Here is a 14,200-nt window from a genome sequence, read left to right on the forward strand (position 1 = left end):
GAGCAGATGGCCCTGACAGACTGTAACTCACCCAACAGAGAGGGGAGGTCAGTGCATGCTGGGAAAAACCCCGAAGACAAAGAGGGAAGAGAGGGAGGCTGATATGCATGAAGAGAATAGTAAAAATATAATTTGGATTAGTCGTGAGATCACTTTTTATAACTCAAAGGTCTCTGAGGAGGGCTGCTGCCCTCTGACCTCGCTTTGTGCTGCAGTCCTCTAACTCGCACTGTACACACAGTCACCTTGGCAATGACAAGCACGCTCTCCAAGACTATGACATCACTCCAAAGAAGATGAGGAGGAGGAAGATGTGAGGGGAGTGTGTAGGTGGAGACCGGGGGGGGGGCTGTCATCTCTGGCTCTACAAAACCTCTGCAGCATCCCAGCTGATGCCCCAACGCTCCGCTCCTAACCAAGAGGACAGACGCAAGAGCGAGAGAGAAAATTTCCTCTGTTCCATTCCATCAGAGAGCGAGGAAGAGGAGGAGGAGGAGGAGTCAGCGAGAGAAAGTGATGCTCCCTGCAGGTGCAGACAACTGAGAGGTAACCGACCCCGAGCGATGGAGAGGAGTCTGTGAGAGCAGAAGAAGAGCTGTGAGAGAAACCCAACAACAGGTGAGCACTTTATATATTTATAGTTAGTGTTTTATTATCAGTCATTCTTACACTTTGTTTTTATTAAAGCTAATTACTTATTTTGTAGACGATACATTTCAGGCTTAAAGCAACATTAAAGAAATGTAAAGACTTCTTTTAAGTCTTTTATATGTAATTCTCAACAATAAAATGAATAAATCCTCTCAATTTCTCTTAATTTTACACTTAATTCGTACTTTTTAGGTCAAAAGTCTCTTGAATTGAGAACTATTTCATGTGGAATAAAAAGTATTCCTCTAAAATGCAATTTTTTTAAAAATAAAAAATATAATTTATAACAATTTTATTTAATTTTCGTTGACTTTTTTATTATAGATGCAAGACTCTAAAGAGAAACATGGTCTGCAATGTACCTTTAAGTTGTAACCCTAGATACAATTACATATTTTGCATTACTCAACTATTTTTAATGTTTATTTCAATGCTAAAAAATTACTTTGGAAAAACACTTAAACCTAAAGTCACTTTGTTAAGGATTGGTTAAACTTGTCTGAAAAAGGTTTAAAAATCCATCATTTCCTATCAGATTTTGCAAGATAAAGTGCTCTATATTAACAGTATGTACGTATTTCACAGTTTTGCAAAAGTATTGTCCTTTATTTCTTGCAGCCGGTGTATTTTCAGTCGTGCTCCAGCTTTATTTTCCGGTCCGTCCTCTCTGCTGCCATGCTGTGTCCGGCGCTGCTGTGTGTCGCTCTGCTGCTGCTCTCACCTCTGGACATCACAGAGGCTCGCGCTCTGCACCCGTCTCCTGACGCTGTGCAGGTACAAAGGGGGAGTGGGGGGGGAGTTGAGAGGATAGAAAAAAGGGAGAAAAGAGTGGATTGGGAGAGTGGATGTCAGAGGATAATCCAGAATGAGGGAGGGACAGCAGGAAGAGAGAGTAATGAAATGTATCCCTGATTGAATCATTCCTCCTACCCTCCCTGACAATTAACTCTAACCTCTCTCCCCTTCTGTAGTTCATGGAGCAGTTTCTGGAACGCTACAATGACCTTTTGACCCTGGACGACCTGGAGAACCTGTTGAACAGCCCGGCAGAGGAGCAGTCCACGCTGTCCTCGGGGGGCAAAGCAGCCGAGTACCCCAAAAATGCTGAGGCGCAAACGCAGGCGGAGACCCCCTGGCTGCGACTGCTGAAGGGCGCTCTGGTCAATCAGAAGCGAGCAGAGCCGGACCGCTCCCGGAGGGGCTGGAACCGGGGCTGCTTTGGGCTGAAACTGGACCGGATCGGATCCATGAGCGGACTGGGCTGTTAGTGCGGAGACATAAAGACTGAGGGATCCTTCTAAGAGTATTATAAGGAAACACACACACATGCTTCTCTGTCTCATCCCAGCAGCTGTAGTTTATTCCACGTATTAAAGTGAGTATTATGTGAGCTGTATTACATCACAAGTCATCTCTGATTGTTGGGCTTTTTATCTTATATTATGTTTAAAGTAAATTGGCACTTTATGTATTTCTGGCATTTGTCTCCGTACAGTAAATGTGATTAGACGTGTTAAATCTGTGGGGTGGGGGGGGACATAGATATTCAAACACCTGTGATTCCTGCTGATTTTATTTTTGTTTTCTTATGATTTGCATGAATAAATGGATTTGACATTTAAGGTGTTGTGTTTTTTATCCACAGATTATCTTTCCACACAAAAATCTAAAAGTGTTTACTCCCTATTGACACGTTTCACCTCAATTAGCCCTTAAAGTGCAGCTTCTAATTCCTCTTAAAGATATTTTTAATGCTTTATTAAATGCAGAGGTGTAAAGTAACTTAGTACATTAAGGTAAAAAGTGTACTTCTACTGCACTACATGTATTTAGTACCTTTAGTTGCTAGGCAGATTAGGATTAATGATGGTAAATATAATCTCCCTTAAATCAGACTGTAGTTCACCTGCAGTAAATCCAGCAGCTACCCTGCAGTATACAAAGCCATTCAAACTAGCTGCACCTTTACCAGCTCTGAGAACACTTTAATGATCAATCATTATAAAACATATCAGAGATATTATTCTGAAATGGACCAATCAGACAATGACTACTTTTACTGTCGCTACTTTAAGTACATTTAGATGAGAGTACTTTCTACTTTCACTGGAGGAACATTTAGAATACTTTCACTGTGACAGAGTATTCCTACACTCTGGTACTTCTACTTTACTCAAGTACAAGACCTGAGTACTTCTACTTTACTCAAGTACAAGACCTGAGTACTTCTACTTTACTCAAGTATAAGACCTGAGTACTTCTACTTTTACTCAAGTACAAGATCTGAGTACTTCTACTTTTACTCAAGAACAAGATCTGAGTACTTCTACTTTTACTCAAGCACAAGATCTGAGTACTTCTACTTTACTCAAGTACAATATCTGAGTACTTCTACTTTTACTCAAGTACAAGATCTGAGTAATTCTACTTTTACTCAAGTACAAGATCTGAGTACTTCTACTTTACTCAAGTACAGGATCTGAGTACTTCTCCCCCCTCTGGTTAAATGTTTCAGAGTCTGTCAGAGGAATTGTCTTTGGTTTCTTATTTTCTTTGGTAAACGTTTGTAACGTCCTCTGATTTCTCCTAAACTGAACAACAGAAATCCTTGTTGCCAGCTGCCCTTAAAGAAGCAGCTGCAGTTTCTCCAGACACATTTCTCTCTAACTTTTGATGCTTTATCGAATCTTCTAAATGGAAGAGGAATATACTTGTTTTCTCAATAACTGTCTGTAAAATCCTCCGCTGAATCCAGAACCGGTTTCACTGTTGCATTTCAGCCCCAGGCAAAAATCGTGACTCATTTTACACAGAACGGGAAATAAATACAGCGGCCTCTTTTTCAGATAATCTCAGGAAATGTCCCTTCACATTTATTTTATATAACATCTATTTTATTATGATGCAACTACGGGGTTACATGTTGCATTATTTGTACCAGCAATGAGACCAATCCGAGCAACGATGAGGGATTCCTTTCAAATTCTTGAGGAAATGTGCAGAGGTGTACGTTGAGATGCATTTAGGAGCTGTCGTGATCACATCATAGGATCTCAATCAGTAGTGTTTGGTACCTTTCTTTGTTCTTTGTACATCTATACATCTATACTTTCATTAGAAACATGCAGCAGATGAGGATCATGTAATGTTTCTGAAAGCTCCAGAACATCTACTCAACGGACCTTGAGGTGAGACTGTTTGATGTCGACTGTTTCCAGGGTGAAGAAGGAACTGCAAGCCAAAGGAATTCATTTTTTACATGTTCTTACAAAGCTTACACATTAAATAAGACATACTGTCCTCATATTAAGGTTCATATTTGTATGTAGTGTCTCTACTGGGACATTTCTCCATGCTTTAATGTTCAGAAAGCTCTTTATGTTTCTCATACTGCCTGTGCTGCAGCACCTCTTTTCACCCTCTGTCTGAAACCAGAATCCAGCCTGCTCTGATCGGTTGACTGGTCGGCTCTGTCGGATCAGGTACAATGTGTTGGAGCGCTTTCCATAATCATGTCTCTTTGTTACAGAAATAAACAAAGGAGTCTGCAGATTATTTACATGCACACAAACCTTTATACCACCGACAGGAAGGAAAAACCTCTTTAAATAGATGGAGATTTCCTTCGCAGCACTAGATGGCATTCTTTTTCCATGAAGAGGTGGTTATTTCCTCACCACAAAGATGCCCTCTGGACTTTGCACAGGATACAAGTTTTGCAAAAGTAGGTACAGGCCTCTTCTGTATGCAAACTTCTGCAAAAATCACCTTTCCTAATCCACAATCAATTGATGCTAACAGTAGTTAACAAGAACATAATACCATACACAATGTACTGAAACGCTTCTGTCATTGTGTTGAAATCGTGTTATTATTACAATTTCCTTTTGAATCTTACACTGACTTATAATAATACTTCCCCCAGATATTAAATACCATTGCTGTCCTCTCTCCTGGATAGGGAGGCCACATTTACAGTACTGTGAGTATAAAGTGGACCGAGTGTTGAGCAGCCAGCCGGCGTCTAATCTTAGCCTGACCTTTACTTCCCCTCTTTGACCTTAAACTGCAGAGCAGAGGGTGAGAGCGGCATGCACTCGGGGGTTGTGGTAGTTCAGATATGCCCGCTCTACTGGACCGCAGCCATTAAACACAGCAGCACCAGCCCGGCCTTCACGTCTGCAGGAAACCTCTTACAATAGCTCCACAATGATCTGCTGAGGAGGAGAGTCAGTCACTGTGTGTCTCTGGTGCGGCTAGATCATCATTTACTCAAGCACTGAACTAAGTACAACTTTAAGGTATTTTAGCCGAGTATTTTCATTTAATGCTACTGTATTGTACTTTTTACTCAGCTATAGTTACAAGTTACTTTACAAACTGAAAAGTAAATCAACTTATAGGTAAACTTTGACATATGATTATAGATTCAAATATCCAGCAGCCGCATGAACAGTACTTCAAATTAGCCCGACCTTTTGCAGTTCTGAACTGAACGGCTCAATAAAGCACATTTATTATAATTCACTAAACTATTTTTAGGAACTTGACCTTGACCTTTTATGCTACCTTACACTTCTACTTCCTTTTGGAAATAAATGTTGTACTTTTTACTCTTTACTTTAGTCCCGTGTCGATAAAATGTGTACGTTGTAGTATCAGTACCTCTACTCCCACTACTGCTTGTAACCGAAGGATTTTCATTTGATGCTACTTCTAGTCCACTTTATTTTGGAAGCCAGCTTCACCTTTACTAGATCCATTAATGCAGGGGTGTTCAAACTACGGCCTGGGGGCCATTTTAAATCGGCCCTCAGCTAATTCAAAAGGAAAGTGTCATATGGCCAACAAATGAAACTTGTGCTTGTCTTATATTGTACTTAAATATAAGTCAAGCACAAGACGATACGTAAACCTATATTATACTGTTCTCATGAGTTAAAGATCGCACTTTTCAAATAAATTCAGTCAATTCATGTTGAAAACATTTACTAACAAATCTAAGTTGATGAAAAAAAGCCCAATAACTAATTCACATAACAAGCTTGAAATATACCCTTCATATTTCCCCTTATTATAAGCACTCTGAGCGAGCCCTACGGAGCGCTGTGATGTAGGCTGTTTCTTTCCTAAAGCATATTCAAGTATCAAGCATAACTTACCTACATTTGATTGATTTTGCTACTTATAACCTAACTTATGAGGCAATACACTTCACCTCTAGTAAGGGGCCCAGACCTTCGTTTATTTTTCGGTATTTGGCCATTGGTGAAAAAAGTTTGGACACCCCTGCATTAATGCATCAATAATGACAATCCCTTAATTCAATATGCATGATTCTAAAATAGGCCACAAGGCATCGTCTGTACTGTTACTTTCTCTACTTGGAATATATTTTAATGCCAATACTTCTGTACTATTACTTCACATTTTGAATGCAGGATATTTACTTGTAACAAAGTATTTTTGCAATTTAGAATCCCAACTTTTATTCAATTTAAATATCTGACTACTCCTTCCACCTCTGTGTGTTTTAGTTATATTATGGCCTGCTCTGGTGACAAAATGCATAATGGGTACAGTTTCCATTCTCTGCTAGTATGCAGCCAGAGCATTAACTCAAGTACTGTACCTATTTGAGGTTTTCATTTATATCGAGTACTTTTTCATTTATTCCCCCTCTTATTTTAACAGTTTATATAACCCTCTGCGTTCTTTCTTTACACATACCAAGTCTGTGACAAGAAAAAGAGTCAAAATAAACTCAGACATGTTCAGGCCTTGTCATATTCAATGAATAGAGGTGAAGACATTTCCTTTAGCAGCAGAGACACACGCTGCCAAGACATTGAGTGCAGCACTTTAATTCAGATGAATGTGTGTGAGCATTTAGCTTCTGTTTCTAATCAACCTGACACACACTCAAACAGCCTGCCTCTGCACATGCGTGATGAAGAGTTCACGTTGACTAACTTACAGTCAACTTTTGACTCGTGCAGGAGATGCCGAGGTGGAGGGAGACAGTCTGAAAGTGAGGGGTCATGGTCTTTGGACATTAAATGTCACAGTGGGGAAGACAGAGATTTGATCCTTCGTGTGACAGTATTCACTGAGAAGGTCAGTGGGTTACCCCTCTCTGTTTTCAGTCCACTATCTGAGGACTTTAATATCTATATCTAGACAAGGGTCATAGCAACGTGTGAAAAACTCAATGTTATTGTAACTCCTGCTGAAATACAAGTTCAATATTTCCCAGTTTAAGGAAGTCTTCCTCAGTTGTAAACTCCCATGCAGTCGCAGAGGGCAGCTTGCATGTTGCAGACTGACCTTGACATTAAGAGGGGGCGTGGCCAGGAGAGGGGGCCATTGGGGGGGGGGGCGTGGCCTCAAACTCCAGTCAATCATAAAAACACACGGACACACTGTGCTCTTCCCCACTCACACCCGGAGTCAAGACAGACTGAGGCATCTCACAAACGGTAAATACCTCCAACAACTAAGAGACTTCACACAGGGACAGGAGAGAGGAGCTGCAGGGCCTCACACACACCAACACACTCACAGGGCCTGATTTAGATCAGCTGTGGTCAATCTGCATGAGCTCAATTGAACCAAGGTTAGAAGAAAGGTAGTCATGCAGTCAAAGGAAATCACTCTGCTTTATTCTCCTGATTTAAGAACGTAGTATTGTCTCTTATGAGCATTTAAACTAGCTCTTCAGTGCTGATTCACTCGCAGGGATTGCAGATTTTCACTAGCTCGGCCTGTGTTCCCAGATAGCTTATCAGTGGAATACCTTGGCATGTTCATCTACACTCTTTGCTTATCTTCTAGAAGCTGTAATTCACTTAGTAAAAGCGTATTTTATGGCATCATACATATGGGATCATAAATAGTGGTTAATCACTTATTAACAGGATGTTTTTTTTCCCATTTCTCCTTCCAGAGGACTAGCACACCCCAGGCAAAATGGTCAAAGTTGGAATTAATGGGTAAGAGTTCATTAACACACACACACAAATAAGCAACACACACTCAACTTAAAGTCTCTCTGTGTGTCTCACCTGTGCACACAGCGAGCATTACACTGATTTACTGTCGACCTAATGCTGCATTTTAATTCAATTTACTAAATTCTTGAAGCTTATTTGTTGGTCTGATAACATATTGTTAAACATACACACATCAAAACACACTTTTACCTCCATTTACTCAGAAAAACGTGCGTTTTGAATGAACGAAAGGTTTTGCAGCAGATGAAAAGGTTGGACAAATAACTTTAAAATATATTTTAAAAAAACAAGGTCAAGTGAACAGAATTGCATCAAATGAAAATGAGGTAGAAAGGGTTTCAAAAGTGCACAAAAAGATGTTAGTTTTCAGTCTATCAATAAATGGGAATTGAATCGCATTACAAGAACAAGGAAGAGTGTGTAGTCTTTGAAATACCTTTTTTTACAAACACACGTCTGCTGTAGGTTTTAAGCTAATAGCATTTTAGTGGAGTGTTTTGAAGATGTGATGCAGAGCGTTTATATCCCTCAGTATGGGGGGAAGCAACTTCTTTTAATGATAAAAAGAGCCCAAACTTCAGGCCCTCTGTCATTTACCGAATAGTGACACAGTCCAGCAGCTGAGGAGGACAAATGTTTGGTAAGGCAGGACCGGCTCAGATGCACAGGGGGGCCGCTCTCACGTTGCTCTTGATCTTTGAACTTCGGCCCCTTAGTAGATAACAATGTGGGCAGTGGCTCGGACACGGGGGGTCAGCAGGGGATTGTTTTTCTGACGCATGTAACGTAAATGTTATTGAACGCACAGAATGTGACGTTAGAAGAGCTCCCTATCTGTGGCATTATCTCTCCAGTGTCTGAGGACAGAGTGTGTCTGTGCCAGGATTTTGGACCCGTGGTTAAAAAGTAACTCAGCCGCTGATCAAACAGTGCAGCAGGATTACCACATTCATCAGAGCGCTTCATTCAGACTTTAGCCTCCAGAGTGAGGTGTGTGTGAGCTGTGCAATACACACATCCTGCCGCCCCTCCTCCTGAACCCTGGCCTTTCTCCGCCTGCAGTCACAGGTCTCCTGGGGACTTGCATGCAAATAAACTGCAGTAATATGAAAAAAGAGATGCATCAGAACCAGAAAAGCTGTATTAGTCCTGAAGTGGGGAAATATTGTTATGCATGACTTTGAATTGGTCCATTAAGCCCAAAAAGTACTTCGTGCTTTAGGCATATTATCAAATGCGTGTGTTCTTTTAGTAAGATTTAAAATGCTGGACTTTTACTTGTAATACGATATTTTTACAATTTTGTTTTGCTACTTTAACCTTAGTGAGAGCCCTTCTTCCACCCCTGAAAATAAGCAGCAGCATAAAACCTAAATTCCACATATTAATTTCCAATTTCCTGACCATATTTCCTCCTCCTAATCACCTGCAGCTTCTTTCATTGTAGCTCTGAGACCACAGGGAGTTCTTTTTTCTATCAGAGTTGCATGGTTTCATACCTCCATCTAGAGGCCACACTCAGAAACAACTCTGTTCCTTTTTTTTCAGATTTGGCCGCATCGGTCGTCTGGTGACCCGCGCTGCCTTCACCTCCAAGAAGGTAGAGGTCGTGGCCATCAATGACCCCTTCATCGACCTGGAGTACATGGTGAGTGAGGAACAATAAAGGAATCAGGATTAGAGCTTAAAATCAACTCTCAACAACCCTCTTCATTAATCAGCTAACATTAGACACTTCTGCACATCAGTAAAGATATCCAGCAGCAGTATACAAAGGACTTGGCTCGGTGCCAGAGTATTCCTGCAGTTTAGTTTCACTGCTTCTTCTTCTTGTACACTTTTGCTGATTGTTGGTGGCTTTTTGTTCAGTTATCCTAGAAGAGAGAATGTAAAAATATACAGTCTTCCCTTTGCTCAGCTGTCCATAATTTGGTGAAAATTCTCCCTCCTAGGTCTACATGTTCAAGTATGACTCCACCCACGGTCGCTTCAAGGGCGAGGTCTCCATGGACGGTGACAAGCTGGTCATCGACGGACACAAGATTACCGTTTTCCACGAGTAAGTTCATAGTGTGGAAACCATTTTAGTTTAATAACAATATCAAACATTAGCAGAATCTGAAACTAGTCTCTTCTTCTTCTTGACTCTTCTTCCAGGAGGGACCCCGCTAACATTAAATGGGGCGACGCTGGTGCCAACTACGTGGTTGAGTCCACCGGTGTGTTCACCACCATCGAGAAGGCCTCTGTACGTACCTCTTGACTTAAAACACAAAATGTTATGTGACATGCATTCATCCAGAAACCACTTGCATTTAATATTGTTTTTAAAACGCATTTCAGGCTCACTTGAAGGGCGGTGCCAAGAGAGTCATCATCTCTGCACCCAGCGCCGACGCTCCCATGTTCGTGATGGGCGTCAACCACGAGAAGTACGACAATTCCCTCAAGGTCGTCAGGTAAGAAGCAAAGTCCTTTATGTCTTTATATATTGAAGGGGTTTAAAATTCAGTTTGAAAATGTTCATTGTTGGTCGTTCAGTCATTGTACTTCTGCTCCTGATGTGTTTGAGGTTCTCTTTAGTTTTCCCATTTCCTGTGACGTTTGTCTTGCACACCAATACATCCGAGAGTCAAATATTGTAGTTTTTACTGAACTACATCAGTTTATTCACTTGGATTGCTTGAAAAATATGGATTAATACCACAAAATGAGTATACTAGTTTCCTTTATGCCTTTTATCATCATGTACCATTGCTGCTGTAAACGTTCTGAAAGCAGGACTATTACTTTACACACCGTATTTCTTCTTCCAGAGTTGTGTTTACTTTGACTTTAATAAAATACAGTAATCTGAAGCGCTTTCTTGTCTCCACAGCAACGCTTCCTGCACCACCAACTGCCTGGCCCCCCTGGCCAAGGTCATCAACGACAACTTCGTCATCATTGAGGGTCTGATGGTGAGGATGAGACCGCTGAAACCAGACGTCCCAAACATGCCACTATAAAGTTAGAGGGGGGGTTACGCCATATTTAATCCTCCTCCTCCTGTCTGTGTTTTTGCCCATCAGAGCACAGTTCACGCCATCACCGCCACCCAGAAGACGGTGGACGGGCCCTCCGGGAAGCTGTGGAGGGATGGTCGCGGTGCGAGCCAGAACATCATCCCCGCCTCCACCGGTGCAGCCAAGGCCGTCGGCAAAGTCATCCCCGAGCTCAACGGGTCAGTGCAGGAACCATCGCTCTATTGAGTGTTTTTGTACGAACAGCAATCGATTTGCAGAATTTAGTTCTTGACCTAACCTACTATAGGTGTTTAATTTAGAGGATTTAAATAACATTGTGTTGCAGAGCTTTATTAAGCAATTAGGGAAATGAATGAATGAATAAACTCCTTCATTTGTAGTTAATAGTCGTATTCTTTAACCATTGTTATAATTTCTCTCCTGACTATAAGGGATGTAATTAATACACGTGTCTGTATTTTCCAGTAAGCTGACCGGCATGGCTTTCCGTGTCCCAACCCCCAACGTGTCCGTGGTCGACCTGACTGTCCGTCTGGAGAAACCTGTGAGTGAATACACACATTCATGACCTTTTTAACAAACTTAAATGACCTTAACTGCAAGTCTGGTTATATTTGATGTTTATCCTCTGTCCACAAAAGTAATGAAAAGAACCAAACAAGCAAAGACTAGTATATTGCATGTAGACTACGGTGCATACAGTTCATTTCTTTCCCATTACCAGTCCTTCTGACATGAATCTGTATTAATCCGCTGCTGAAAATAGTCCACGATTTGGAGTAATACTGGCTTTAAATTGTTCACAAAATGTCCTCCAAGTGCTTCCCCTTGCTTCATTTTATACTAAAACATGACCTTGCAAACTGCCAAACAGATAGAAGTTGTTCTTGTACTAATTATTATTTTCTAACAGGCCAAATATGAAGACATCAAGAAGGTTGTGAAGGCCGCAGCTGATGGACCCATGAAGGGCATTCTGGGATACACAGAGCACCAGGTTTGTGTTTGTCTCCCTTTTTTTATAACTGACATTTAAACGGTGTGTGTGGCTCAAACATCTGGTAAATGTATCCTCCTCTCTTCCTGCAGGTCGTCTCCACAGACTTCAACGGTGACTGCCACTCCTCCATCTTTGATGCTGGCGCTGGCATTGCCCTCAACGACCACTTCGTCAAGCTGGTCTCATGGTACGTGTCGCCGCTTCCTCAAACCTAGTCTAGACATTTCCAACCATTTGTGTTCCCATATATTCATTTCAGACACAAAGAAAGAAGGCCTTTAGAAAGTCGAACAGAAGATGCTAATGTCATATAAAATGACAGATAGTCTTTCTGTTAAATGAAAATGTTTAGGAGCTTAATGGTTGGTAACTGTCTTGTCTGCATCTCCCACACACTGTAGGGTTGCCCATATCTGTGTTTCTTTCTGGAGTGGTGAAGTGATGACGTATTTTTATTGGCCGACCCGGAAGTTGGCATAGCAAGAGCTCTCTCGACAAAAAGAAATTGGATTTTTATTTTAAGCGTAAATGTTATCGGCAGAAGTAAAAGCTAACGTTAGGCTATTAAGGAACCACATCAGGGTCACATGACTTCACCACCGTTAGGCTAAAGGTGGCTAGTGATGAAGTCTCATTTAGTCAATTTTAGCAACCATTGTTTCAAAGACACAGAAAAGCTTCACACACTCACCAGTGGGGTATTTACCGACCTGTTTCATGAATAAAACCTGAAAATCTCTTCAGCTCGTGTTAAAAATAGATCTTTATTCTGGCCTCTAACTACATAGCATACCTAAAAAAAAAACTTTGCTGCCAGACAAAGGAACTGGGAGTGGTTAAAAAGCTGAGGCATTTCTGGGTTTAAGGATTCATTCCTGCACCACTCTATGCTGGCACCTTATACTCCATTGACTAGAGGATGTCATTATTCAACCTTTTCCACAACAATGAAAAAAACCTGTCTCTAACCTTCAGCATACATTCATTTCATAACCAAATATCTATTTCCAGCGCTGCGTCTTGACTCTTTGTTTTGTTTCTTCCTGACTAGGTACGACAACGAGTTCGCATACAGCACCCGTGTGATCGACCTGATGGCGCATATGTCCGCCAAGGAGTAAAGCATCCATCCATCTGTTGGTCATGACTGCACTAAACCCCCCCCCCCCCCCTGTACGTGCACAATGATGCGTTGTGTCTTTAAAACTCTTATGACTGGTTCCTTCAAATAGCACACCCCCTCCGTCTGATGCCTGAGGAAAGGTCCCACAGGGCGGGTGGAAAAAGATTCAAATTGGTGACCAATTACTTTTTTGTATTTGTTAAACTCCCTGTTCTGTTCGTTGTGTGAGATGGAGAGAAGGTGTGAGTTTGTCCGTCTGCTAGGCGCTTCAGTGCTACAGACGGTGGTGAAATAAAGTCCTGTTTGTGAGAATCCCTTGCCTCCTTTTTCTCATCACTGCACGTCTTAGTGAAACCTCCACCACCGGGATCAATGCTGATATCAGCCGATGGGTTTCTATATGGCTCGGTGACTCCCTATCAATACAACTCAATGGGGGAGTACACCGACAGCTCCTAATTTGTGCCACAATCCATTCTTTCACAACAACATTGTTAAATTGGTCACATGATCCACTCTGAAAGACACTTGTGCTACAGTCCTTGGTAATATATACTCTATCTGGGCGTGTATTGTACAAAATGTGGTTCAATAAGAGGGTTTTATCAATGAATCTCGCATGTGATTTTCCTCTCTGAAGTGGCAATTAGTGTGGCTAATGGATCCAACATTTTCTTTGAAAAACAGCTGACTCTGGGACCCTTTTATTTACTGTTTCGGTCACTTGTCAGAATCACTGGGAGTCAGCTTGTCAATAAAACACACACTCCCCTGACTTAAAGAGGGTATGGATACAGGGATATGCTTCATGAAGCGACTAAACCTTTACAATTTAAGCTTTTGCCCTCTATTTCTACTAATTGTTTTTTTTCTGGTGACTTCAACTCTGTCTTTGAACATTTATTAGTTAATTTATTGCAACAGAAAAAGCAAAGCAAAATAACCAAACCCTTCACAAGGTATACAAATAAACACTCGTTTACATGTTGAAAAGGGGCAAGAAGACAAACAAACAAATGGAGATGTTCTCACTAACGCAGTGTGAGAATATTGATGGCTTTACAGCATGTTTTCGTCCAGTCAGATAAAGACAGATGTGAGTATCGATCGGTCAAATTACAGCCTCCACCAGGCGCCCTTTCAATCTAAATATTTTTAGCAGCCTTTACAATGACAGACCAGGAACTGAATAATGATGGATGTGACTTTAATTGGTGTCAATGAAAAGCTCCATCATGTACCACGGGGGTCACTTTGAACCACTAATCTATGTTAATCCTCAGTCACTTCTCCCAACGGATCAGATTATGTTATCACACCTGCAAATGTTTTCTAGAGATGATTGCAATGTATTCAAATGTATTCACACAGATGATATGGATTCAGG

At 41.3% G+C, this 14,200-nt stretch overlaps 2 protein-coding genes across 2 annotated transcripts; both read left to right on the top strand.

The window, feature by feature from the left end:
- Window positions 1-365: 365 nt before the first annotated feature.
- On the top strand, window positions 366-2,273 carry nppcl (natriuretic peptide C-like). Its single transcript, XM_063878410.1, has 3 exons — window positions 366-618; window positions 1,270-1,425; window positions 1,623-2,273. The coding sequence occupies exons 2-3, from the start codon at window positions 1,327-1,329 to the stop codon at window positions 1,917-1,919; spliced, it is 396 nt and encodes a 131-aa protein (XP_063734480.1). The 5' UTR covers window positions 366-618; window positions 1,270-1,326; the 3' UTR covers window positions 1,920-2,273.
- Window positions 2,274-6,999: 4,726 nt separating this feature from the next.
- Window positions 7,000-13,125, top strand: gapdh (glyceraldehyde-3-phosphate dehydrogenase). Its single transcript, XM_063878375.1, has 12 exons — window positions 7,000-7,130; window positions 7,598-7,643; window positions 9,213-9,312; window positions 9,617-9,723; window positions 9,822-9,912; window positions 10,008-10,123; window positions 10,543-10,624; window positions 10,736-10,887; window positions 11,156-11,234; window positions 11,604-11,687; window positions 11,780-11,877; window positions 12,742-13,125. The coding sequence occupies exons 2-12, from the start codon at window positions 7,621-7,623 to the stop codon at window positions 12,809-12,811; spliced, it is 1,002 nt and encodes a 333-aa protein (XP_063734445.1). The 5' UTR covers window positions 7,000-7,130; window positions 7,598-7,620; the 3' UTR covers window positions 12,812-13,125.
- Window positions 13,126-14,200: the final 1,075 nt, after the last annotated feature.

The sequence above is a fragment of the Eleginops maclovinus genome, chromosome 3, assembly GCF_036324505.1.
Source record: "Eleginops maclovinus isolate JMC-PN-2008 ecotype Puerto Natales chromosome 3, JC_Emac_rtc_rv5, whole genome shotgun sequence".
Lineage (NCBI taxonomy): Eukaryota > Metazoa > Chordata > Actinopteri > Perciformes > Eleginopidae > Eleginops > Eleginops maclovinus.